Genomic DNA, 27,624 nt, shown 5'->3' on the forward strand with positions numbered 1-27,624 from the left:
GCACCGGTTTGAGTCAAGAACTGCAATGCTTCTGTGTTTTTCACACTCAATAGCTTCCCGTGTGTATCAAGAATGGACATCCAGCCAACTTGAACACATTGTAGTCAACATGGGCCAGCATCCCTGTGGAATGCTTTCGACACCATGTAGAGTCCACGCCCTGACGAATGCAACTCAATATTAGGAAGGTGTTCCTATTGTTTGGTATACTAAGTGTATGTTTCTAATTGAATCATTTCTTATTAGTCAATAATCACAGAAAGCTGACCGACCAACACGTCTGTGCCTGAATCCCTGAGTAACGCCCTGGGTCTCTAGTAGAGAGGAGAGGAGAGAGAGACCTCATTAGGTTGTATGAGAGTTGCTGCTACTGCTGCTGCCCAGGATAACAGGGCTGGCATGTCTAACAGGACACGTCTGACAAAAAGGGCACCAGTGAGAGTCAGAGGAGCTCCACAGCCACTGAGCTAAATGACCTAACATCGACCCTCCTCTGGCTGTCCACTCCCAGCATCAACTGAGACAGCCTCTCAATGAGGTCACCATCTGACCTTCTCAGGAGAGGAGGCTGCGGCCATAGCATCTGATGACCAGGAATGCCATCCCCAACAGGACACTCAGCCAAGCGTCCTTCCACCATCTCTGGGGAACGACCTTTTGATTACACTCTGACTTCATACCCACGTCATCCTCTGTGAAGCCTTTAAACGAGGATAAAGTGTGCAGCCTTTAATCCCTCAGCTCTCCTGAAGCTGAGGGATGGTGATGGACATGCTATCGCTCTCCGAGTGACCCCTACCCTCATGTATCCATCACCACAAACTGCCTGCTCAACACAACTCATAGAACACAGGACAGACATCCTGCTGCTGCTGCCAACAAGACAAAACTTCAAAGACAAACACGTCTCCACTTACTGCATTTTAATTCGCAGAATCATCTGTCCCGAGTGACTACAGGAAGGTTTCATGTCAGCAATATGCCATGGTGCCAATCATCCAGACGGCAAACAAGTCAACTTGCAAATAACTTAAGGAATAATGGGAGTGCTTGACTGATGTTTGCGAGTCCTTTATACTCCTGAGATATTTCTACATGTTGACTTGGGCTGACAGAAGCACACTTAAAAGACCAAAGAGAAGACTTCTAAATCCAGTCTCAGATATTCCACTTTCAAAACTTCCCAGGAGTTCTCCACTTATTTTTAATATCATCACATCTGCTCGCATGATACACCCCCCCTGACTGCATCCAAACCTCCCCAAACCTTTCTAGCATTAAAAGGCTTACAAGCATTTTTACAGCCCCTGAATGTCAAAATCACAATGTTTAATGAGCTCTTCATATAACCCCATGCCTTAATTATCACTGTCTCTCACTGTCTCCCTCTCTCTTGTCTCTCTGTGTGGGATGTACACTGTGTTTATGTGCTGTGTGTGTCTCTGTGTGTGAGATACACTGTTTTCATTGGTATGTGTGTGACATACACCGTGGTTTCTGTGCACAGGATACCTGCTCTGGGTTTTGTCCTTCCCCACCCCCTGCTGCTCACTCTGTTGTGTTCAGGCCCAGAGATCCTCCTCTGTTGGGCTGTTAATGAATAAATAAAGCGTCTCTTTAGAGATTACCCAGGGCTGCCTTCTTCAGGAGGCCGGGATGGGACTTTCTATCAGTGTTTCCCAGGTACCATCATTCCTCATTCCCACTACAATACAATATGAGAGCTCTGCACGGCTTCCCTCGCCACATCTCTGAGCCATTAGCTCTGAAGACGCTCATTTTTCAGGAGTTTATCAGGGGAGGATAGATAGAGAGCAAATCATCTAGAATAAGCAAAAAGCCACTTGACTCTAGAGAGAGGGAGAGAGAGAGAGCTGAGGAGGAGACATCCTCATTTCAGACACACCATCTAGCAGATGAATATGGAGAAATCTGTGATTAGCTACTGTACTTCTCCACAACACCAGCAAAGCACACAAAGAGGGAACAAGGCTTTTAGGGGATCTGTGAGGATCCACATTATACAGTTAAACATTTTAGGTACTGAAAACTACCTCCATATATTGTAGGTGTACTGTTTCTATGTGTTTCAAGTATTGAAACTACCTCCATATATTGTAGGTGTACTGTTTCTATGTGTTTGAAGTATTGAAACTACCTCCATATATTGTAGGTGTACTGTTTCTATGTGTTTGAAGTATTGAAACTACCTCCATATATTGTAGGTGTACTGTTTCTATGTGTTTGAAGTATTGAAACTCCCTCCATATATTGTAGGTGTACTGTTTCTATGTGTTTGAAGTATTGAAACTACCTCCATATATTGTAGGTGTACTGTTTCTATGTGTTTGAAGTATTGAAACTCCCTCCATATATTGTAGGTGTACTGTTTCTATGTGTTTGAAGTATTGAAACTACCTCCATATATTGTAGGTGTACTGTTTCTATGTGTTTGAAGTATTGAAACTCCTCCATATATTGTAGGTGTACTGTTTCTATGTGTTTGAAGTATTGAAACTCCCTCCATATATTGTAGGTGTACTGTTTCTATGTGTTTGAAGTATTGAAACTCCCTCCATTTATTGTAGGTGTACTGTTTCTATGTGTTTGAAGTATTGAAACTACCTCCATATATTGTAGGTGTACTGTTTCTATGTGTTTGAAGTATTGAAACTACCTCCATATATTGTAGGTGTACTGTTTCTATGTGTTTGAAGAATTGAAACTCCCTCCATATATTGTAGGTGTACTGTTTCTATGTGTTTGAAGTATTGAAACTCCCTCCATATATTGTAGGTGTACTGTTTCTATGTGTTTGAAGTATTGAAACTCCCTCCATATATTGTAGGTGTACTGTTTCTATGTGTTTCAACGTAATGGAGCCAGGCCCGGTAGCTACAGAACTCACCCTCATCTCCTGGGCCTCCTTCTTGTCATCCCATGCCCAGCTGCGCTTGGTAAAGTAGTTGACTGTGGCAAACTCTATCAGGGCGGAGAAGACAAAGGCATAGCATACCGCCATGAACCAGTCCATAGCTGTGGCATAAGCCACCTTAGGCAGGGAGTTCCTGGCACTGATACTCAGGGTTGTCATGGTTAGAACTGTGGTGACCCCTGGGGACAAAAAGAAGAGAGGCAAAGGGAATGATAGGGTGTATTAGAGAGTGTATGAACTGACAAACACACACACAAACACACACATATGTACATTACACACAGACCCAACTGGGTTGAACTACAGTACACATACAGGTCTAGGATCTTAACTGGAGCCAGTCTCCTACAGCAGGAAAACAATCCTGCAGCATGAGGAAATGTGAATTATGCGGATTATAATTAATAAACATTTTTGTAGCGGTTGGTACATTTTTTTGTAAGGGAAAATCATGTCTGCAATTATAAAGTGGAAATGACAAACTTTAGAAGCCTTTTAAACCTCAAATACACTGCACGTTTTACATTTCCCCAAATTGTAGGAAAGTTGTCTTGCAACAGGGTGGTCAAATTAAGATACTACATCTGTAACTGTGTTTCATGTAAAGAACAAAGTGCCATCCTTGAACATTCAGTACATGCTGTCACAGTGTGCTGTGACATATGGCCAAGGTGAGGACATAAAAACCCAATTGTGAAAAAAACAAATGATTCAGTTAGGAGAATTAGTGATAAAGACGCAGCTCCAATCTAACCTCTCCAACCCTGGAGCCAGCGCCAGCCCTCTACTACACTGACTCCATGAGTTTCACAGAACCGCAGATTGGAGGCGCCCCATAGAAGAGCTCCACTGAGCTTGTCTGATGATACACTGTAATCCCTGTATTGACACAGTGCAGGCGGCTAGGCAGTCCCCTGCCATCTGTCTGGAGAAACGTGGAACAACCACTTCATAGGGGGACGAGGAGCCATGGGTGGATGGGAGAGAGAAGGGGCTGCTTTAGAACAGTCACAGCAGCCTGACAGAGTGGTGCTGCACTTGATATGAAAACCCTGCTGGCTGATCACCTCATGGAAATGTGAGGGTCGCTCGCTGTGACCTGCAGCTTGAATGGGTTGCCAACTACTACACAATGTCCATGATTGTAGATGGGGTAGAGGCCTACCTGGGGGCTCTAGGCATGAAGGGATTGGAAGTACCTCCTCCATTGACTACCTCCATCATGTTTGACAGTGTGACACAGCCATCATATCCACATGAGGTTTCATTTAACTTTCCTGGCATTGTTTGACACTTAAGCGTTTTGAGGAAAATTCCACTGCCAGTATGGATGTCATTACACAGGCAATCAAAATGTTGAAACAGAAACAGATTTGGCCATCTACACCAGTAGCTAGAAGACATAGCAAATAGGCATTCCAAATGTGGATGTGCAATACTCTTATTAGGTGTAAGGCCCAATGTTGATTTGAATCACAACGCAGAAAGAGATTTGAGAGGATAAATCAATTGCTGTGTGAAATGTGCATGACTTATTGTGCCCATGCGCCGGCCATTGTGTTCTACGTCTCAGCGAATTTAAAGAATGAAATGATAGGAGAGCAGAGAATGGGTGTCCATCAAAGCAGATATAAGCAATCATTCCACTTCTCCTGTTCCCACCTGCCTCATCTGTTAAAATAAATATATATAGGCTTCAAAAATGGACTTGTGCAGCTGAAGAGGCAAACTCAATGTGAACCTGTGGGGCTTGTGCAGCTGAAGAGGTAAACTCAATGTGAACCTGTGGGGCTTGTGCAGCTGAAGAGGTAAACTCAATGTGAACCTGTGGGGCTTGTGCAGCTGAAGAGGTAAACTCAATGTGAACCTGTGGGGCTTGTGCAGCTGAAGAGGTAAACTCAATGTGAACCTGTGGGGCTTGTACAGCTGAAGAGGTAAACTCAATGTGAACCTGTGGGGCTTGTGCAGCTGAAGAGGTAAACTCAATGTGAAGCTGTGGGGCTTGTGCAGCTGAAGAGGTAAACTCAATGTGAACCTGTGGGGCTTGTGCAGCTGAAGAGGTAAACTCAATGTGAACCTGTGGGGCTTGTGCAGCTGAAGAGGTAAACTCAATGTGAACCTGTGGGGCTTGTGCAGCTGAAGAGGTAAACTCAATGTGAACCTGTGGGGCTTGTGCAGCTGAAGAGGTAGTCAATGTGAACCTGTGGGGCTTGTGCAGCTGAAGAGGTAAACTCAATGTGAACCTGTGGGGCTTGTGCAGCTGAAGAGGTAAACTCAATGTGAACCTGTGGGGCTTGTGCAGCTGAAGAGGTAAACTCAATGTGAACCTGTGGGGCTTGTGCAGCTGAAGAAACTCAATGGTAAACTCAATGTGAACCTGTGGGGCTTGTGCAGCTGAAGAGGTAAACTCAATGTGAACCTGTGGGGCTTGTGCAGCTGAAGAGGTACTCAATGTGAACCTGTGGGGCTTGTGCAGCTGAAGAGGTAAACTCAATGTGAACCTGTGGGTCTAGTGCAGCTGAATAGGTAAACATTAGTGAGATCGGACACTGATGCTTGGCGATGAGGCCTGGCTCGCAGTCGGGGTTCCAGTTCAACCCAAAAGTGTTCGATGGGGTTAAAGTCAGAGCTCTGTGCAGCCCAGTCAAGTTCTTCCACACCGATCTTGACCTCGCTTTGTGCACCGGGGCATTGTCATGCTGAAACAATTAAGGGCCTTCCCCAAACTGTTGCCACAAAGTTGGAAGCACAGTATCGTCTAGAATGTCATTGTATGCTCTAGCGTTTCCTTCACTGGCACTAAGGGGCCGAGCCCGAACCACAAAAAACAGCCCCAGGCCACCAAACTTTACAGTTGGCACTATGCATTGGAGCAAGTAGCGTTCTCCTGGCATCCGCCAAACCCAGATTCATCCGTCGGACTGCTAGATGGTGAAGCGTAATTCATCACTCCAGAGAACACATTTCCACTTCTCCAATGACGGCGAGCTTTACACCACTCCAGCCAATGCTTGTCAGCAACGGGTGTGGCTGAAATAGCCAAATCCAATCATTTGAATGGGTGTCCACATACCTTTGTAATATAGTGTATAACTATATATACATTATTATGTTCGTCAGGTTGCATATACTTTATTGTGTAATCTTCAAAGCTGTAGCATAATTTAATGTTAGTCTTTTATCAGTTCTGAAGTTGTTGAAAATATTGACAACTGGCAAATGTTAACAACAGAGGAGTTGCAATCTCCCCATATTAAAGAATATCAGGCAATTAAAAAAGATCAATATCAAATTAGGCAGAATGTCAATGGAGATTGTATTGCATTGTGTCCACAGTGTAATATGTCTGCTCAAACAATAAATCACACATTACACTTGGTGAATGAGAAAATGATATAGGGATTATCCACACAAAATATCAGGTCAAGCCAGCCAGATACTCCAACCTGGCAACCCGCCAGGGAACAAATGATTAATGAAATATCAACTTTCATGCTCTTTATACGAGACAAGTGAGCAGTTTCTCCTAAAATATTTAGACAGTTTTAAAGCCCTGTGGATGGCTCAGAGAGCAGGAGGTTGGCAGGGGCTGATTGTGAATAGCAGTTGAAGTGACTGTCCAGTCAGGGGCTGGTTGTGAATAGCTGTTGAAGTGACTGTCCAGTCAGGGAGGGTAGTCTGAATCTGAAACAACCTTCCAGCTCCTGACCAACCAGGACCTGTAGGCCTGCAGCTTAACTATGCTGCAGAACAAACATCTCTCCTACCAGGACCTGTAGGCCTGCAGCTTAACTATGCTGCAGAACAAACATCTCTCCTACCAGGACCTGTAGGCCTGCAGCTTAACTATGCTGCAGAACAAACATCTCTCCTACCAGGACCTGTAGGCCTGCAGCTTAACTATGCTGCAGAACAAACATCTCTCCTACCAGGACCTGTAGGCCTGCAGCTTAACTATGCTGCAGAACAAACATCTCTCCTACCAGGACCTGTAGGCCTGCAGCTTAACTATGCTGCAGAACAAACATCTCTCCTACCAGGACCTGCAGGCCTGCAGCTTAACTATGCTGCAGAACAAACATCTCTCCTACCAGGACCTGTAGGCCTGCAGCTTAACTATGCTGCAGAACAAACATCTCTCCTACCAGGACCTGTAGGCCTGCAGCTTAACTATGCTGCAGAACAAACATCTCTCCTACCAGGACCTGTAGGCCTGCAGCTTAACTATGCTGCAGAACAAACATCTCTCCTACCAGGACCTGTAGGCCTGCAGCTTAACTATGCTGCAGAACAAACATCTCTCCTACCAGGACCTGTAGGCCTGCAGCTTAACTATGCTGCAGAACAAACATCTCTCCTACAAGCACACCTGTTTACCTGGACGCTTCATCAGTCCTCTTCCCTGAGGCCATTCCCATTTTCGGCAATTCCACACCCGTCTCTTAAACAATCTTGTGCCTTCGTGCACCTCCATTACAAGTGAGAGTTTGTTCATTCTGTGTACCCAACAAACACTTCTTCAGTGCATAAGCTTAACATCGCAGCAGAAGTCACATACTGCAGTGTTTGCTGAACGGTTCCCAATGGCCTTGGCCTTGTTTCAACTGAACCTCCATTAGAACACATGAAGAAATACATTCTGTCAACCCTTTCACGAACAACAGCTTCTTACTGTGACTTTTCTTGGCAATGAAAGGCCTTTGTTTTACAGGGGAGATAGTCATAGAGGTGGGATGAGGTCCCCTCCTTCATGACAGGAAGAGGGGACATAGATCATGGAGAAAATGTATGTGGCCAAGGGGATTGTGCCAGAGAAAAATACCAGATCATTTCTGCATGGCTGTAAGAATGTGAATTACTCTTCTTTTTTTTGCACCTTATGTGCAAAGCATATCCAAACAAATCAAGGTGGCTCGCAAGTTCATTTCTCCACTGTGCTCCGCAGCATGTCCTGCCCTGTCCTGTCCTGCCCTGCTCTGCCCTGCCCTGCTCTGTCCTGCCCTGCCCTGTCCTGTCCTGCCCTGTCCTGCCCTGCCCTGTCCTGCCCTGCCCTGCTCTGCCCTGCTCTGCTCTGCCCTGCGCTGCCCTGTCCTGTCCTGTCCTGCCCTGCCCTGCTCTGCTCTGCCCTGCTCTGCTCTGCCCTGCCCTGCTCTGCTCTGCTCTGCCCTGCGCTGCCCTGCCCTGTCCTGCCCTGCCCTGCTCTGTTCTGAAACACTAATTAACCGCCAAACAGAGGTTTGCTATCTCTGCTGGGGGAGGCACTTTGGGTTGCCATGACACTCTCCTCATGGCAGGCTGACAGGCGAAGCCATGTCTGTCCATGACCGAGGAGAGAGGAGGGGGAATAGTGTGGGGTAAACTTATGCTGGCTGACTTCTTTACTAGGTAGTGAGATCAATGTTTTTCATTTACTCCGATTTCCCCAAGTCATGTTTCCAGAACTGTTAGTCTCTGTATGAAGTGCTAGTGTCATGCACCACATGACCTGTGGTCAAATGGTCAAATGTCCAAGCTCTATGATTGGAACACAGACACATTTCTAGGTGTTAGTGACTCACATGCGCCAGCTAGTCTGAACTGTAACAACACTATGAGACTAAATATCTATACCAGATCTTCTGAGTCATTTGAAAGCAAAGTGTTTTACTGCCAGCCTACAATAATGCTACATGTGTCAGGAGACCATACAATACGTCCCTTTCTTGAAGATTCTTGGCCTTCAGCTGTCGTTTAAATGAAAGTTTTAGTCCTAGATTAGGAAATGCTTTCTCCAACTTGAGGTTTGACTGTTTTCATTATTTACATTGACATTGCTTTTGGAGGACTGAGCACAACTTGTCTGTTACTATCATTTCCCTTAAGCCTGAATGGGCTGCCGTTGCTTTCTAGTCTACCAACTCAAATTGTCAGAGCTCATCTTTCATTCTGACCCATCACAGAGGAAGCAGGATCTCACCCTTTCTAAGTCTCCATTGCTATGCTGACAGGATCAGCTGTGCATTGCATCTGATACGTCTGCCCCCCCCCCCCAAAAAAAAGTGTTGACAAAGCCAGACACCTTGCCAAAGTTAGCAAGAGATCAATAAGCAATAATCTCTTAAAACTTGGCTGGCTTAAACTTTCTGCAAAGCACGTTCAATACCCCGCCGAGAGAGATGCCACTGCAAAACTTTTATCACTCTGTCCCCGGGGGTGAACGGCCTCACTTTCTCCTACTTAATTCCGTTCCAAGTTTGCTTGCGTTAATCTGTAATTAATTAGGTGGTTTTATGGTGGCCAAGTTAATTACAGGTCAATCCTGTGATCCAAGCACAGTTTAAAACCCAAATTCATCACTGTCCAGGGCCCAGCAAAGCCAACATGGGTACCAAGCTGCTTTTCACACTTCACTGTGTGAACCACAAATTTCGGAAAGATGAACTTTTTCTACCCTCCCCTGGCACACCAATTTACTGAATGCATCTGATGATGTGAACAAAAGCTGCTCCACAAATGCGTAAGCTGCCGCAGCTGCACACTTGTTTTGATGTAGCTTCATAATTTAAACAACAGCTCCATTGTTGCCACACTCCAAATTGTCGGAATGGTTCAATCACTCATGAAGTGCATTTCGGGGTTAAGGAGATAAGGGAAGACACTCACCGAATACAGTGCGGGCGGGAACCGACTCTCTGTTTAGCCAGAAGGAGACCTGAGACAGGATGACAGTCATGATGCACGGAAGGTAGGTTTGAATCACAAAATAGCCAATTTTCCTTTTCAAATGGAAATACGCTGTCATCACTACATATTCTCCTGAGAAGGGGGGGGAGAGACAGAGAACGAGAGAGATGCAGAGGACATGAATTATTAATACAGCTCATGTTCAGTCCAGACAAACACAAGGACTCTGCTGAAATATTCAGATCTATATTTATGAAAGTCAATACAACATGCATGTATGCTAGCACAGCATTGGTATAGTGTTAATACAGCCACATGTATGCTAGCACAGCATTGGTATAGTGTTAATACAGCCACATGTATGCTAGCACAGCATTGGTATAGTGTTAATACAGCCACATGTATGCTAGCACAGCATTGGTATAGTGTTAATACAGCCACATGTATGCTAGCACAGCATTGGTATAGTGTTAATACAGCCACATGTATGCTAGTGTTAATACACAGCATTGGTATAGTGTTAATACAGCCACATGTATGCTAGCACAGCATTGGTATAGTGTTAATACAGCCACATGTATGCTAGCACAGCATTGGTATAGTGTTAATACAGCCACATGTATGCTAGCACAGCATTGGTATAGTGTTAATACAGCCACATGTATGCTAGCACAGCATTGGTATAGTGTTAATACAGCCACATGTATACTAGCACAGCATTGGTATAGTGTTAATACAGCCACATGTATGCTAGCACAGCATTGGTATAGTGTTAATACAGCCACATGTATGCTAGCACAGCACTGGGATCCTGTGGGAAGCAGAATATCTGTTTGTGAGAGTGGAGGTTAACTGATCGCTTGTTTATCACAGTGTCTGGTTGTGAAAGGGAGATTGCTTTTCCCTCCACTGTTGGTCTGGATTAGATCTATTGACCGGAAGGGTTAAGGTTCGGGGGAGAGGAGAGCAGGCTGCAGTGGCATCAGTAATACGCTGACAAACAAGTGCTGGTATGTGTGAGAGGCTGAGAACAGCACACCTCACTGTGTGGGTTCAGGAAAATAAATATGTGATACAGTATGATTAACTGTGTTTTAAAAACATATCCTGCACCACATGATCCACAGCCCCCAATGTGCTGAGAATCTATTTCCTGGATGACAGACGCACTCTTATGTGACACATATACCACTATGTTCGTTGACATGTTAAGACAGGAACATTAAACAGTGCTAAGATGACAGATATTCCCTACCCTCAAGCCTGTATGTCCAGTACGTACAGCAGATACTGAGAACGCTCTGTGGTACAAGATTCATTGAGATATATCTCACGTTGAGTTGTTGAGGCCAGTGATGTGAGTCAGTATGAGGAGTCCATGTGGTGTTACAGTGAATATACACAAAGGACAGTTCTACCACACCTCAGGTGTCCCTTACTCTATAGGACAACCCTCCTCAGTCCCTATCTGCCTCACCATGCCTGCCTCTATCACTGCAACCATGCAACCAGACTGAGACAATGAGAGAAGTGAGACAAAGTGCCCTAGTGCATCACAGTGAATAAATAGAGGTTAGACACCATCTTTATCTCACAGAGACCTGTCTCTTTGAGAGCAAGACACTTAAAAAGCTTCCCTAATTTGAATAGCTGTCTCTGCCTGGCAAAACAGGTTGACACTCTCCCAAGAGGAAAGCGAGAGAACAAAAACTCAGTATTGTGGGTGTTGTAGATAAAGGGATTTCGCAGCAGCTATAGCAATCAGAATTGAAGATCAAATGAATGGCTAATCAACAGTGCTGGCTGACAGAGTGTCCTATAATTCAGTGCCAATTCAAATGGCTTTCAGACCAGAGCTCAATCAGAGGAAAAGTAGAGTTCTCCCTTCTGCTCCAAGGCTCCTTATCTTTCTACTACTGCTGAATAATTATCTTACTACTGAACAAGTTGAATAGTTTTACTCTTGGCTACCATTTAAAAAAAATACTTGCTGAAACTGGGCAGATCAATGTGTGTTTCAATCTGAAATCAGAGTGCCTGTGTGTTCTTCCATCAAATAACATGGAAATGGGAGAGGCCACAAAGATGAATCTTCTTCTTCATCTTCCCTGCATTTACACATATTCAATTTTGTTCACAGATGTAGTGTTGGATAACAGGAGAGTTTGTCAGTATTTCTCCACCAGCCTATAAGAAAGTCCCAGCATTCAGTGATCAGGGTTTACCTCCTTTCCCCAAACTCAGCAAGTCTTCCTTTCAGTGGTGAGACCACACTGACCCCAATAATACTAGCAGAGACAAATCGATGAGGCAGCCGCTTGCAGAACAGCTCAGATAAATAACTTTACAAAAAGACACAAATAGAATCTGTAAGTATATGCGAGAGAAATGAAATGAATTCATCCAAATTGTCTTGCCAGGCAGGAGCTGAAAAGAGAGGTTATCGTGAAAAATTTAAAGCAGATGTTCCATGAGTGAACAACTTTGTTCTGATGTTATCTCAGTGTTAATCACTTGATCATATGGAACCTGTGCTGGAACTGCATGTTCATTTGAAAGTGGCAGGCATGTTGCATGGGCTACCTGTGCTGGAAATCATAGATTCTTTCCCAATAACGTGGCCCAGTAGGTCATACTGGTTTAGCCTTGACCCATCATCTGCTACGACTACAGAGCCCTCATCTCCTTTGGTCCAGAGATAGACAACCTCATTGTTTGTATATGCATCTGAGAGAGAGAGAGAGAGAGAGAGAGAGAGAGAGAGAGAGAGAGAGAGAGAATGGATAGACAGACACACCGGTAGAGGAAGTGACAAAAAATGAGAGTAGTACATGTCAGTTTCCATGTAGAGTAAATAATACAGCAGTGCTACAACTGGCTGATTCTGATGATGGCAAATCAATGGTAATAAGAAAGGGGGGGGGGCATTGATCTGAATAAATGCATATCAATGAAGTATAATATTTGAATGAGAGTTTAATAAAAGCCATGTGTTTTGATTAGTTTATACATTTGGCACCTTGAACTGAAGGTACATCAGCACAAGGAAGGATGTCAAAAGTGGGGCTTAAAATCCACAAGGTCAATCTTAGGGAAAGCTTAAAAAGCATTTAAAGACACAGTCACACGCACGCGCACACACACACACACACACACACACACACACACACACACACACACACACACACACACACACACACACACACACACACACACACACACACACACACACACACACACACACACACACACACACACACACACACACACACACACACACACTGCAGTAGAAGAGCAGATGGAGGATGGTGAAAACACCCAGCTGAGCACCAATAACATCATCATTCACACATCTGCCTGAGGTTTGCTAATTAAATGTTGATAGCCACAGAGAAATTATTGTTTTATACTCATGGGAGATCATTAATAAAAATAGATCATGCATCTACTTGAATATGCCTCTTCATCTACAACAATTGTAATTGGTAATGACGGGTCTTATTCTGTCATCGTGTGTGTTCTATGTCTCCATCTACTCGGTGTGGTCAGACTCTCAGCTCTGCTCAGCAGAGAAGGTCAACTATGTCAAACACTTTCATTGCACAGTACAGATTGGGCCCATTATCCAAGGCTTTGAAATCATTCACTACACTTATGCTCAGAAAGTAGGAGAGTGAGGATGTCAATTCTCTCTGGATGTCCATTGTCTCTGAACCAGCGCATAACGTACATGCTGAATTTCATGTCTGCATAAAGTCGAGGATACAAGTCTCCATAACCAGTTGTAAGGATAATGCAGCACGCATAAATATTGCTGCTCACTAAAATCCAGAACAAAAAAACATGATTGGGGCGGGCATATTACTGATCCCATGATAAACAAAACTATAGAATATTTGAATGAGCAAAACTGCATCTAAATGTTGTACTTTAGGTACGTCTGCCTTGTCCTGTTACAGCAACCTGTCTGGCTCGGAGATCCCCTTTATGAACAACATAGCATCATAAATCTACAGCCAAATGATTTTATATCTAGAGGGACAAAACAAACCCTGGCTCTCTTTAGCTTATATTCAGAATGTGAAACCCTGAGAGGTTCAGAGCTCGCAGGGAGGGAGAATAAAAGGCATCTACATTATGTTTGTGATTGCTGTGCCATTTCCAATGAAAATAAATGTCATGTAAAATAGCGGTGATTGGGGCGAGCGGCGCACAGTGCTGCAGCAGATTGCCTGTAGCACGTCAGGCCTCAACAAAAGCCGCTAATTACTTGCCAACCGTGTGCCGTTGCGTTAAGGAGACGATTGTTCCTGGGCTTTGCAGCGGATTTCCGTTGATATAAATACAGATCAGAAGAGGAGCCGTGCCGAAGGGGGCATTGTGACAGTCTGCCAATCAGAGCCCTGCTCGCCGAAGGAAACAACGGCCCTGAAAGGGCTCCTTTTGTTTTATTGGCCGCCTGATGTTTTATTCACAACGCCATGGCCAGCTCCGAGTCACTCTGACCTTTAATATGTCATTGACAGAGTTCTTATTTCTAGGAACAATAACTTATAAAATAACCTCTCCCTGTTCTATACGCTGTGGAACAGACGACTTAGTGCAGGGTTGTCAAACATACGGCCCGTGGGTAATGGATCTACATTCAAACAGTTTCTTGACTGTGTCCAGCTCGATAATCATTTGCAAAATGAAAGCTAGACAATGCATCGGAAATTTAAAAAACAATGGATAGAAGACATTTTATATTTTATTTAACTAGGCAAGTCAGTTAAGAACAAATTCGTATTTTCAATGACGGCCTAGGAACAGTGGGTTAACTGCCTGTTCAGGCAGAACGACAGATTTGTACCTTGTCAGCTCGGGGATTTGAACTTGCAACCTTCCGGTTACTAGTCCAACGCTCTAAGCACTCGGCAAATTTCAGTGCGGCCCTCCGGACCTCGTTAAAGACCAAACGCGTCCTCCAGGGCTAAATGAGTTTGACATAGTTTTCCCCGCAAAATAGCCCACCTACAAGGAAACTCGACAAATCTCGATGACGTTGAGTGCACGAGGGGATCTGTGCACTGTGTAGTGCCTTCCACAAAAAGTTCTGCTCTACAAAAGGACCCATAAGCGGCAGGGATGGAGACAGAACTAATGGACAAGATGTCTATTACACTCCACATGCAATTCACACGGTCCAAGGCTGCGGCCAGATGAAATGGATTTAAACCTTTGATTGATATGGTGGAGAACAACAGACCATTGTTTAACATGTATACGTCTGTATATAGCCTCGGTATTGTTTTTTTATTGAGTTACTTTTTATTAAATGTTTTACTTTTTACAGTTAAGGGCTTGTAAGTAAGCATTTCATTGTATTCGGCGCATGTGACAAATCAAATTTGATTTTGATCTATGACCTCTATTTCTGTGATGTCAGCTATATGGACCAGAATCAGATGTATATCTAGAGAGACTTACAGCTCCCAAACTTCAGAGGGCAGGCATGTGTATCCATGGGGAAATCCTCCAAGTGCATGGGACACTCAGCGTGGATGGTTAGCCTGGTCAGAGAGGGAGAAGAAAAACAACAAGGACATGTCAGTGGACAGGCTGGAATATATCAACTATTCTTAAACCCTCCATGACACCTGTCACATGGTAGCAACACATACTGTATGTTAACGCTTTATATGTTGAGACATCCTTTTCATTTGCCAGATCCTGTTCAGTATCTTTCTAAAGGGCAAAGCAGTGGCTCGACACTGGACGCCTACTTCAATAACTTGTACTGCACACCATTCTACACCATTAGACTTTCATCCTGTCACCCAGAGCTGCAATAGAAACATGTATGACAGGGCCTTAGTCATTTTCCTCTGTATCTGAATACAGTAAGTATACACCACGTCTCCTTACGGCCACCCAAGGTTGTCCTGCCCCTGATGGCAGGGGAATATTGTGGTGCGCAAGAGATACTCTACAGTTCTGAGACTGACCTGACATTTGGGTTTTGTTGAAAAGAGAATGGAGGGGAGGGAAGGGGGATGAGGGGCGATGTGAGAGGGGAACAGTCAGCATGTGCAGTCACGTACTGTAGTGCGTCTGGACATCAATGTGTCTGCTGAGGGCTGCGGGGTCTGGGTTGCCAGTGATTTGTCTGTTTTCCCATTAGCGGAGCTCAAAGCTTCAACTCCCTCCATCCACCAGTAGGACCCGTCACCCAGCTAGTCAGCCAGCCAGACTACTCCGCTCTGGAGACCTGTGGAGCAGCCAGACAGACTGCTCTGGAGACCTCTGGGCCAGCCGGCCAGACTGCTCTGGAGACCTGTAGAGCAGCCAGCCAGACTACTCCGCTCTGGAGACCTGTGGAGCAGCCAGACAGACTGCTCTGGAGACCTGTGGAGCAGCCAGCCAGACTGCTCTGGAGACCTGTGGAGCAGCCAGCCAGACTACTCCGCTCTGGAGACCTGTGGAGCAGCCAGACAGACTGCTCTGGAGACCTGTGGAGCAGCCAGCCAGACTACTCCGCTCTGGAGACCTGTAGAGCAGCCAGACAGACTGCTCTGGAGACCTGTGGAGCAGCCAGACAGACTGCTCTGGAGACCTGTGGAGCAGCCAGACAGACTGCTCTGGAGACCTGTGGAGCAGCCAGCCAGACTACTCCGCTCTGGAGACCTGTGGAGCAGCCAGACAGACTGCTCTGGAGACCTGTGGAGCAGCCAGACAGACTGCTCTGGAGACCTGTAGAGCAGCCAGCCAGACTACTCCGCTCTGGAGACCTGTGGAGCAGCCAGACAGACTGCTCTGGAGACCTGTGGAGCAGCCAGACAGACTGCTCTGGAGACCTGTAGAGCAGCCAGCCAGACAACTACACTGCTCTGGAGACCTGTGGAGCAGCCAGACAGACTGCTCTGGAGACCTGTGGAGCAGCCAGACAGACTGCTCTGGAGACCTGTGGAGCAGCCAGACAGACTGCTCTGGAGACCTGTAGAGCAGCCAGCCAGACTACTCCGCTCTGGAGACCTGTGGCGCAGCCAGACAGACTGCTCTGGAGACCTCTGGGCCAGCCAGCCAGACTGCCCTGGAGACCTGTGGAGCAGCCAGACAGCCAGACAGGCTGCTCTGGAGACCTCGGGCCAGCCAACCAGACTGCTCTGGAGACCTGTAGAGCAGCCAGACAGCCAGACAGACTGCTCTGGAGACCTCGGGGCCAGCCAGCCAGACTGCTCTGGAGACCTTATCTAGTTGATTAGATATTGACCCGCTGACCCTCGACACACCTACTCCATTCCTGAGGGAGGGAGCTCTGCAAATCAGGCAGGAGTGATGGGAGGAGACTGGCATCTGCTTGGGAGATCACATCTCACAACACACATCACATTACATGATGATGGCACCAGTACTATACGACTCTCCCTACTAACTCACTTTTACCATGGTAGACAATTTCAGTGGACAGGATACTTCAGAATGGCAATGGCACTTTCTGTGTCCATAGTTTATTTGACGGGGGCCTGCTTTAGATGGCAGTGGAAACAGATCTATGGGCCCCATGGAACCTTATCAACACCTACTGGAACCAGGATAAGAAACAGAAAATGCTTCTTCCTGAGCAATGACATAGGTATAGGCATTATGTACAGAAAATGTATATGGAATTGAGAGATTCTTCTTTAGTACTGTAATTTGTTTTTTGAATACAATATGTGCATTTGGGGGAATAGTAACCCTGAGAAAAACATTTTTTTTTTTAGGCTCCAATGCATTCCCCACCATTGTTAATAAAACCCATCGATTTCTATTTTGTGTCGTCTCACTTTCATTAAAATGCAGCAGGTCAATCATTCAATTAACCCTGTGACCTAATAAACTCCCTTCTGGTAAATACTTCCCTACACTTGAGTCTAGTAGAACACTGCTGTGATTTTGAGCAATGTCCCCTGCTCCTGCCATCAAGACGTCATAAAGTCTACACTGTACCACCACTCATAAGTATTTAATGAGATAAAGCATCTTACCCCCTGGGTAACCTTCAACCATAATGGTTATGATGTTCTTGGCCTTGAAAATCAACTATACTTGGAGGAAGAAGAACACTTTGCTGCTGACAATTAATGGCCTTCCTGTGTGTGCGTGAGTGTATGTGTGCCTGTCGGCAGGGAAGCCACAGCAAAAATGGCCTCGTGGGGCCAACCCCTCCTTCTCCCGTTGCCGCCTCCTGAATGACAGCTGCATCGATCACAGTGCCATCGCCAGAGCCTGTAGCACCGTGTCTCTGTCGGAGCTCCAGGGGGCCTTAGAAGGAGGTGTGCGTTCCACTCCACCCACCCCCACCCCCCTTTATTTGAAGTTCTACTCCATACCTCACCAGCTCCTGAAAACTTCTCCCATTACTTATCAATCTGGCCAGTGGAGAAGATGAGTCGGTGTTGATGGAACTCTATTGCATTACTAGCTAGAGGTCTGTTTGGGTGATTCACAGCTTCTGGAGGACTTTCAGGGTCTGCCTTTCAATCTATCACTTCTGCTCTCTTTGTTGTAATAAGCTTTCAACTTGACATATATACTTCACAGAGAACAAATGGTCACGTCACACGCTGACACTGGACCTTTGTCTGGTGCTGAGACACACACCCAGGACCGGCTCCAGGCATAAGCGATGAACAAAAAAAGATACTTAGTTGGGTTTCAACTTACTGTTGGAGTTAGAATAGTAGAATACACAAGATGTAAGTTAGACATTTGGTGGTGCATCAGCAGTTTTTCTCATTTTGTCATTCACTGATAGTCACTCATTTACTCGTGCCAGCTAACAATTTTTAGATTGGTAAGTTTAGTCTTGCCAGTTATCTAAACCTCCAGGGTGCCCCAATTGACTTTGTTAGTCGTTATCATTCAGTTATCATTGACATGGCATAAGTCATGGCAAAATGTGTAGAATTGCAGGAAATTAGCTTTAAAACTGAAAGAAAAATGGCCACCTCATAGCAAAATGAGCAGAATTGCAGGAAATTAGCATTAAAACGGCAACAATTTCACTCTGCCACATGTCAAAATTAGTAGAATTGCTGGAAATGTGTTATAAAATTGCAAAATATTCTCTTCGCCACAAATCTAAATGTGTAGAAATGCAGAAAACTTGCTTTAAAATTGCAAAAATGTCTCTCTGCCCGATGGCAAAATACCGTAAGTAGAATTCCATGACATTTGTTGTAAAATTGCAGGAAATTTACTTTAAAACAAATGTTTCTATCCACCATCAATTGTTGCTTATGGCCACCAAAAGGCTAGAGCCAGCCACATATACCCTCTCCTCGGTGTGATGAGTGAAAAATCTACTGTCAGGTCCAGGGCAGATTGTTCATCATCATACTTATCATCATAGCTGGTGACTCTGGATCATGATCAATGAGTCTCCCTCTCCAAGACAGAAATCCCTGGTGAGACCATACTGTGATGATGACACTGTACCCCACCTACTCCACCTCCTCCGAAGGAAAACACCCCTGGGAGAGGAGGAGGGGGTGGGGGCGTGGTGGTGACAAGAGAGAGATGGATGACAACAGAGCTGTACATTTTATGGAAGGCTAGTGAATGACCCTTGCATCTGCTAAGCAGATATTCAATCAGTAAAATCCAACAGAATGGAGAATTTACCTTTCCACAAGGTCAACATAACATTTCATAGATAGGGTTGCAAAGTGAAAGTATATTACTGGAAACCTTCTAATGGGTAGTTATGGGTACTTCAGATTAGTCTGTAAAGGATCTCTAGCCGTCCGTGGCCTTATCACATGTAAAATACATAAACAAATCAAATAAGAGGATTTAAAAATGTGAATAACATCAACAAATTATGACAAAACTGCAAAACATTAACCTAAATATAAACAATCAACTTTGTGAGTACCATGGGGTTTAATATGAGGATTTCAGCATGTTTCACACACTTGTATTTATTTTACTACTGTATGTCAATATGTCTTTGTTGTAAATGTTTTGGCACCAACTGGTGGCAGTTTCGAAAAAGTCAATAGTTGGAAGAGTTGCAGAGTTAATGGAAAATAATACTATTATTGATTAGATACTTTTTAATTAGGCAATTTTCTATCGAACCATAAGGTCTATCCACTAGAAACTCATTGACAATATGGACAGATATTAACAAATGAATACTATATATGAATTTTAAAAAATTAAGATATTGAAGTATAAGTTACCAAAGTTACCATATCCTGCGCCATAGATTAGCTGTTACTTACCAAAATTACTGAATATTCTGGTAACATTTGGTAAATTAGCGGTAGCTTTGCAACCCTTATCCCAGATATCCTGCACCCCAGAGTGTCCTTTCTGCTTTTGTCTGACGATGCGAGTGGTGAGCTCATAGGTCATAAGATCAGGAAAGCCATTACATTTGTACAGCTCTGCCCTTGGCTTGGCCTAATCAAGGATTAAAATATTACTATCCATATAACTATCCAACCAAGTTTTTTCCCCATAGTGCTATTCCTTAGGTTCTGATGCCTGGCTCTCACAGTTATAACAACGCACGGCAATTAGCTTTGAGAGAAGATCTCCGTAATTACCGTTATCCACAATGACTTGCGGAAACGCTGTGAAACGCACAGTACTACTCTCGCACCACACAATTCATTTACTGCTACATTGGGCTAAATCCTATAGTGGAATATGCATATTGAAATGAGAGGTAGCTGTAAAAATGGTAGTAACTAACTACCGTGGTAATTATGGTGGTAACACACAATCCTTGACTGCAAACACAAAATCCAGTCTTCTCAGAGTGGTTCTATGCATTGGGTTAATGTCAGGGGCTGGTTGCTTAGAAACCTTGGATAGGGCTGTATGTTTTGTCCACTTGAGCATCATGACTGTCCTTTACTATGGGGCTTCATTCAAAACAAAAATGCTCTGCTCTCTGTGCCATGACTTCCCGTCTGTTTTTTATTGACCTTTTATATAACTAGGCAAGTCATTTAAGAACAAATCCTTCTTTACGATGACGGCCTACCCCGACCAAACTCCAACGACGCTGGGCCAATTGTGCGCCGCCCTATGGGTCTCCCAATCACGGCCGGTTGTGATACAGCCTGGAATCAAACCAGGGTCTGTAGTGACAGCTCTAGCACTGAGATGCAGTGCCTTAGACCACTGTGCCACTCGGGAGTCCTCTGATCTCCTCTGTACAGGAGACCAGAGGAGGAATGGGTTAATAAAATGTATTAACCCATTGAAACCTAAATGATCAGGAGATGTCATTGCAGTTCATGTCCTTGCACATGTTGTACACTGAAGAACATTTAAAAATGTTATACAAGGCAACCAGTGGTCTAAAAGAGGAAACCAGTTTCCTCTGGGCAGTGGTATAACATACTCATGCTGACATGACTAGCAGGGATAGGATGCCCTGAATGAATGAGTCTATTCTGTAACTTTTGTCAGCTCTGGTGAACTGCAGGTGTAGGACATGAGTTCACATCAGCCTCCTTCAAAACAGACTACTTCTGAACAGGAGCAAAAGACCAGAATGAAAGGTCACCCAAAATGGCTCCCCGAATGAGTGTTTCAAAAAGAGATTCAAACCAGAGATGACTTGAGAGTCACATTATTCTGGTGATTGAACTGCAGTAGACCATGTGTATGTGACCAATAAAATTTGATTTGATTTGAGTAGAGACTGGATGGAATTAAGACTAAGCTTTACAAGTATCATTGGCTCAGCAGGTACGTTTCCTTGCACAAATCACCCTGTGAGGTAACAAGATGACATTAAGAGCAGAAAAAACATCCCGCCTGCCTCTTACAGGATATACTGTAACTCCCCAGTTAAAAAACTTCCAAGTTTATACTTGTAAACCTCCTCCAACTATTCTTTTGTTCTTCTAAAATCAGCCGAACTCGAGCACACACACACCACCCTAATTATGAGGTGGCTGAGCAGCTAACAGGGCGTGAAATGCCCCGTTACAATATGTGTCAGTCACAGCTGTGGCCAAATGAGTGGCGACGTGGGAACCAACCCTCCCCATCCCATTTCCTCCATGCCCAGCACTCCTCTCCCTGCATGGTCTCAGGAGCCCCTACCAACATCCTGCTAAACGCCCATAGGTGTGTCAATCAGAACGCAGGCTGAAACACAGTAGAGACAGATCCCTGACTGAGTTTGACTTTATTTCCATCTGTGTCAAGGTTACACATTCACGCAGCAAATCTGTAATGCACCTGACAGCCAAGCCAAAGTCTTCTGTCACTGTTGCTGTCTATTTAACAGGCTCGAGCTGGCTCTTTGGCTGCCATTGTCTTGTCACATGTCTCAATAAACGTGCCCTTGTGCAGGTTCACAAACAGTTAGTGTTTCAGTGTACAAACATCATTAAAATGGACCCCTTGGCTCCAATTAGACAACACCCCTAGGAGGAGGATGGCAGCAGTGTTTAGTATTATTTTCACCACTGAAAATGCCACTGAGAATCTGTTTTATGGACACAGAGATGCTTGACATCAGTTAGAGTACGAGAAAGTAATTAAACCTGAATCTGTGTGAAAACAAACTACCCGTATTTACCCAGCACAAAGACTCCTAATCCAATAACATGCAGCAAACACAGAGAGAAGGTCAGACAGAAAATAAAGTTTTTATTTGGACGGCCCTAAACCCAATGCTGAATTCAATGTTGTACTCTCTTTCTCCTCGGCACATGTCCGCTTATTATTGGAAGTGTTAAAAGGAGAGTTCTATTAGCCTGGCAGACTACTATTAAGACTTCAGCCAAAAGGCACTTTAAATGTCTATTAAACACTTGACTCCCCTGGGACAAGAGTACATCCAGATATCCTTACTAAGAGGTCAGCTGACTTAGTGCTATCTGTCACTGTATGATTGGGTTGTCAGTATTTCACAAGGATGCACACCATCCCACACATCACTATCAATGATGATGTTCCAGAGGAGAAAACATGCCACAATTATCAGCAGTGTTTGTACTTCAATTCCAACATTGTTTGTTTAGCTCGAGGCAATTTTGTTTTCTTATGTATTTTGTCTCTCTCATCTCATATGATATGCTCATCAGTATAGGAGCAGAAAGTATTGAAGATTTCATTAGTTTAAGCATGAATCCAGGGTCAGACGCAAGTACTACCGTCGTTCCTAATGATGTTGTATAACGGAAACCAGGTTTTATATTCCACGTACAGCGGAATGTATTTTTTTTAATACTTACAGTAAATTCCAAAACACATGCAGGGCTATAATGAGAGCTTTTTAAAAATCTTTATTTTACTAGGCAAGTCCGTTAAGAACAAATTCTTATTTTTAATGATGGCCTAGGAACAGTAGGTTAACTGCCCTGTTCAGGGGCAGAATGACAGATTTTTAACTTGGGGGTTTGGTCTTGCAAACCTTTGGTTACTAGTCCAACGCTCTAACCACTAGGCTACCTGCCGCTCCAGCTATGCTGGGAGCCATGCTGGGAGCCATGCTGGGAGCTATGCTGTAGGCCCCATGCTGTAGGCCCCATGCTATGCTGTAGGCCCCATGCTGTAGGCCCCATGCTGTAGGCCCCATGCTGTAGGCCCCATGCTTTAGGCCCCATGCAGTAGGCCCCATGCTATGCTGTAGGCCCCATGCTTTAGGCCCCATGCTGTAGGCCCCATGCTGTAGGCCCCATTCTATGATTAATCACCACTTTATTCCCTACCTTTGTGAACATGCACATTTCTGTACAGTATTTAAACCACGCTCTGAATCTTTGTACTTTAACTTTTAATGACTCACCCTTACTGAACCCTTCTACGCAGTAGAGATGGAGACGAGGTTTGCAGAAAGAGGGCTGGAGTGATAAAAGGCACCTCAGCCTGTTCCAAACCCCTCCCCTCACTATAGATCTCTGTGCCTGGCTGCCACTTCATACTGCTGACCCTGGTGAGGTGTCATTTGCAGCTGGCTAAATCAACAGGGACAACTGCAGAGAGTGGAGCTGGCACGCACTGAGAGAGGCAACAAAGAGCACACGCCCTCCAATTCCATCTGACATTCCAAGGCAGCACGGTAGAGGTAACCTTAAGACCTCCATGTGCAACAATTACTCACAGGCAGACATTAATAGCCATCTCCCTCCGTGTATTACGTCAGCGAACTAAATGACTAGAAATCCATGCCTGCCCTTAAACTATCTAACACCTCATCTGCCCCCATGGTTGTTTTAACTCCCCCATCCCATCTCCCCCCACCTCTGCCTGGTCAGTGACTCTCATTCCCCTCACAAGGTGGAGACATCACTATTGGCTCTGTGACAGGGCTTTGCCAATAGGCACCCAAAGAGAGTGCCTGTTATAGCGCTGAACATGCAATTAAATCCTAACCCCTGCCGCCCCCATATCGAGTGCTGGGGCGAGGCCAGGGGAGGGCTGAAGGGCTGTGAAGAGGACAGAGACAGGGACAGCCAGGGACAGGGAGTAAAAGTCATGCTGAATGGGGCTCCACCACAGGGCTAATCCCAGGCTAACAAACTGCTGCGGCTGGCTGCCCGAGATGGATGGGAATGTCACCAGGAGGTCAAGGGAACCTTAAAAGGACCTGGAGAGGGAGGGAAAAAAACTTTTATACCTTGCCAAGTAACATAGAGAAGGGCTGTACGAATCTCATGTAATGTTTCCTTTAACGGCTGATAGTGCTCTATAATGTACTGTATAATATCTTCATCATACATGTTTTCCCCCAGTAAAATATTGAGCTACAATTAAAAGCAGAAATAAAATAAAATTGCATTATACTCTCAGAAGATTCTATCCTTTAATGTTTTAAATCTTAATAAATTGACCATGGCCATGTAATACTTGGAGGAAAAAATATGACTGAGTGAGTGACTGTACTTTTTCATTTGGAATGAAATCCACTGAACTCAAGCTGCACACGTCTAGAAACTCCTAAGAAAAAGAGCCTAAATGAAGTGTCAGTCCCCCAGAGGGAGCATCCTCCATCCAGTCAACATGGAACAGATGTGTGTGATACCTGGCTGCAGCATGTGCGCTGTAAGTTTGGAGCGCTATTCACAATGCCGCCTGTGTTTCCCATGCTGTCAGCCCAGCCTATCCCCCATAATGGATGGAGCTCCCTCAAGCACATCCATTACATGTGCACATCCGCAGAAACGTGACAACGTCGACAGGCTGCTGCTGCATCGTTAGCGTCTTGTCTATCATTTTTTGTAGGTTTGAACAAACAAAAGAAAGTATGCAAGGTAGTGATAAATGACAAGAATGAACTGACACGTATTTCATCCCTACCAAAACCATCATCAACATCATCATCATTAAAATGGACATTATCCTTGGCAAAAATGACAAGGGCACTGGACTGATGATCTAAATAGATGGATGTACCTTAATTGTAGTTATGCACACAGACATTGCTTCACTACATGATTACAAATTGGAACAATGAGGTGTCTGGGGCAATCAGAGGGTGAGGGAGAGATGCAGAGACACAGAGAGTACTGGAGGAAGAAGAGGGTAATGGAGAGATGCAGAATGACAGAGAGTACTGGAGGAAGAAGAGGATAATGGAGAGATGCAGAGACACAGAGAGTACTGGAGGAAGAAGAGGGTAATGGAGAGATGCAGAGACACAGAGAGTACTGGAGGAAGAAGAGGATAACGGAGAGATGCAGAGATACAGAGAGTACTGGAGGAAGAAGAGGATAATAGAGATATGCAGAGACACAGAGTACTGGAGGAAGAAGAGGGTAATGGAGAGATGCAGAATGACAGAGTACTGGAGGAAGAAGAGGATAATGGAGAGATGCAGAGACACATAGAGTACTGGAGAAAGAAGAGGACAATGGAGAGATGCAGAATGACAGAGTACTGGAGGAAGAAGAGAGTAACGAAGAGATGCAGAGACAGAGAGTACTGGAGGAAGAAGAGGGTAATGGAGAGATGCAGAGACACAGAGAGTACTGGAGGACAAAGAGGATAATGGAGATATGCAGTGACACAGAGAGTACTGGAGGAAGAAGAGGATAATGGAGAGATGCAGAGACACATAGAGTACTGGAGAAAGAAGAGGACAATGGAGAGATGCAGAGACACAGAGATGCAGGCTGCTCTCCTCTCCGCTGCTGGATAGTGGAAGGGCCAGAGCTTCCATATTTACTGTAGTTTTACAGAGCAATCTGCAGTGCACCATCCCATCCCCAACAGACAGCATATAGACAGACTGTGTATAAAGGCAGTGCTGACTGCCTCCAGCCAATAACTTTCCTTGTTTAGCAAATCAAGGCTGAATCCGGTCAGTGACGGCCTAGCTGTGTGGGAGGAATGAGGGCTGAGCGCACCACGATGTCCGTTTCACCAAACAAAACCACAGTCCGTGTCTCTCTTGTTCTTCTTGTGTCTTGGAATGTTGACCCCCCCCCCCTCCTCTCTCGGCATGATGCCTGCTTCTTACTGTAGCGCAGAAAAGCTTACTGCTACAGAATCCACCTGTTGAGTTCTAGAAGAAATCCTGTTGTGACTTACTGATTGAATCTGCAACATATTACTGGGACCTTTCCATCTGCTGGGCTCTGGTGCTGTTTGTGACAGGACAATAGATGTGTTTCATGAAATGCTACTATGGAAATACAAAATACTGTACAAGTAGAAACCACAGTAGGATTCAGAAATGTTTGGGACATTCACTACACCGATTACAATATGACAATCTTCAAGCTGTAGTAATATTGGCAACTATTAGCAATGGTTCAACAATGGTTCAACAATGGTTCAACAATGTGTCAACAATGTGCATCATAAAAAAGTAAAAGGACACCAACATGGCGTTGTGTGTCAAAGTTGGCTGAACTCTCTCTATATATGTCTCTAACCTGACCTATCCTGAGTGCCAGGACTTGGCACAAACAGAAACAGACTGGCACTGGTAGCCTGACTGGCACAGGCTACGCTTGACCTGCAATAATAATTTAATGAATGACAAATTACCACACTATGTCATCATGACGGAAGATCTGAGAGTACATCAACCAGCCACTCTAAAGGACTGAAGTTTGGCAACGACCCCAGATGGAGAGGAATAACTGTTTACACTACAGTATTTCTCATTTCACCAGGGTCTTATGTAAAGACAGGAAGGAATCTCTTCGTTTTCTGTCATAGCTTAGAGGCTGCCTTTGAGACAGCTGACCTCGCAGCGCTGGGTGCTATGGAAGTGTAATCTATCTTTTGTATCAGTCACATTTGCCACAGGCAGTTTGTGCACACAGTACTCTTTAATTCATGAAAACATAATGCACTCTCCATAAAATGCTGTTGGAGACAACTGCAGCCTGTCTTTAAGACACAACTGGTAGAACTGTGAAGGGCAAGGCACTTTGTGAAGAGACAGCGATAAAACAGCAATAAACATCCAGTCCTGGATCTATTATTTAACCCCACCCCCTCACTCTGCTCTCAAAATGCCACCACCAAACAACTACAATACACTGCAATAGAGGGACAAAAGGTGACATACAGATGTTAGATCTTTACTTGATCACTCTTTTGTCACTAAGAATTTTCCTGCTGCATCAGTAAATTCAAATGAGCCCCGTGAGTCCCTGAAAAAGAGCAGTTCTCATTCTCTCCATGCAGAGACAGTTGAGTCATTGGGATCAGGGCTTGCTATCAAAATAATTGACTTACTCGCTCAAACGCTAGGCCTAGGTCCTATTACTGAAACATTGAAATGTACAAAAATGTATCTGAAATGAAGCCATGTGGGTTCAATTGACTTGATTTATATAGACATTTCAAATATTGTACCCCCGATCTTGATAAGAAATTACCATGCCAGACACTTTTGGAGAATAGAATAATAACAGCAGGTAACATCAACATTAGTTTCCATTCATACAACGTGTCGGGTAAATTGCCACAGTAGATTTGCCATGGTAAACAATGAAACACTTTATTTATATTGTACGGAAATGCTTGCCAAATCTATAAATCGCTTTTAGTCTGTTCAAAAACTACCT

The 27,624-nt window shown here is 44.6% G+C and overlaps 1 protein-coding gene across 4 annotated transcripts in view; it reads right to left on the reverse strand.

Annotated features, from left to right (window-relative positions):
* gabra3 (gamma-aminobutyric acid type A receptor subunit alpha3) overlaps positions 1 to 27,624 on the reverse strand; it is a 192,418-nt gene that overhangs the window by 57,966 nt on the left and 106,828 nt on the right. For all 4 annotated transcript variants that reach the window (XM_064971858.1, XM_064971856.1, XM_064971857.1 and 1 more), the window contains exons 6-9: positions 15,068 to 15,150; positions 12,182 to 12,325; positions 9,578 to 9,730; positions 2,909 to 3,114 (exon numbers count right to left, since the gene is read on the reverse strand). In XM_064971858.1, the coding sequence (XP_064827930.1) occupies positions 2,909 to 3,114; positions 9,578 to 9,730; positions 12,182 to 12,325; positions 15,068 to 15,150 (586 nt within the window). The remainder of the gene's footprint in view (positions 1 to 2,908; positions 3,115 to 9,577; positions 9,731 to 12,181; positions 12,326 to 15,067; positions 15,151 to 27,624) is intronic.

The sequence above is a fragment of the Oncorhynchus masou genome, chromosome 8, assembly GCF_036934945.1.
Source record: "Oncorhynchus masou masou isolate Uvic2021 chromosome 8, UVic_Omas_1.1, whole genome shotgun sequence".
Taxonomy (NCBI): Eukaryota; Metazoa; Chordata; class Actinopteri; order Salmoniformes; family Salmonidae; genus Oncorhynchus; species Oncorhynchus masou.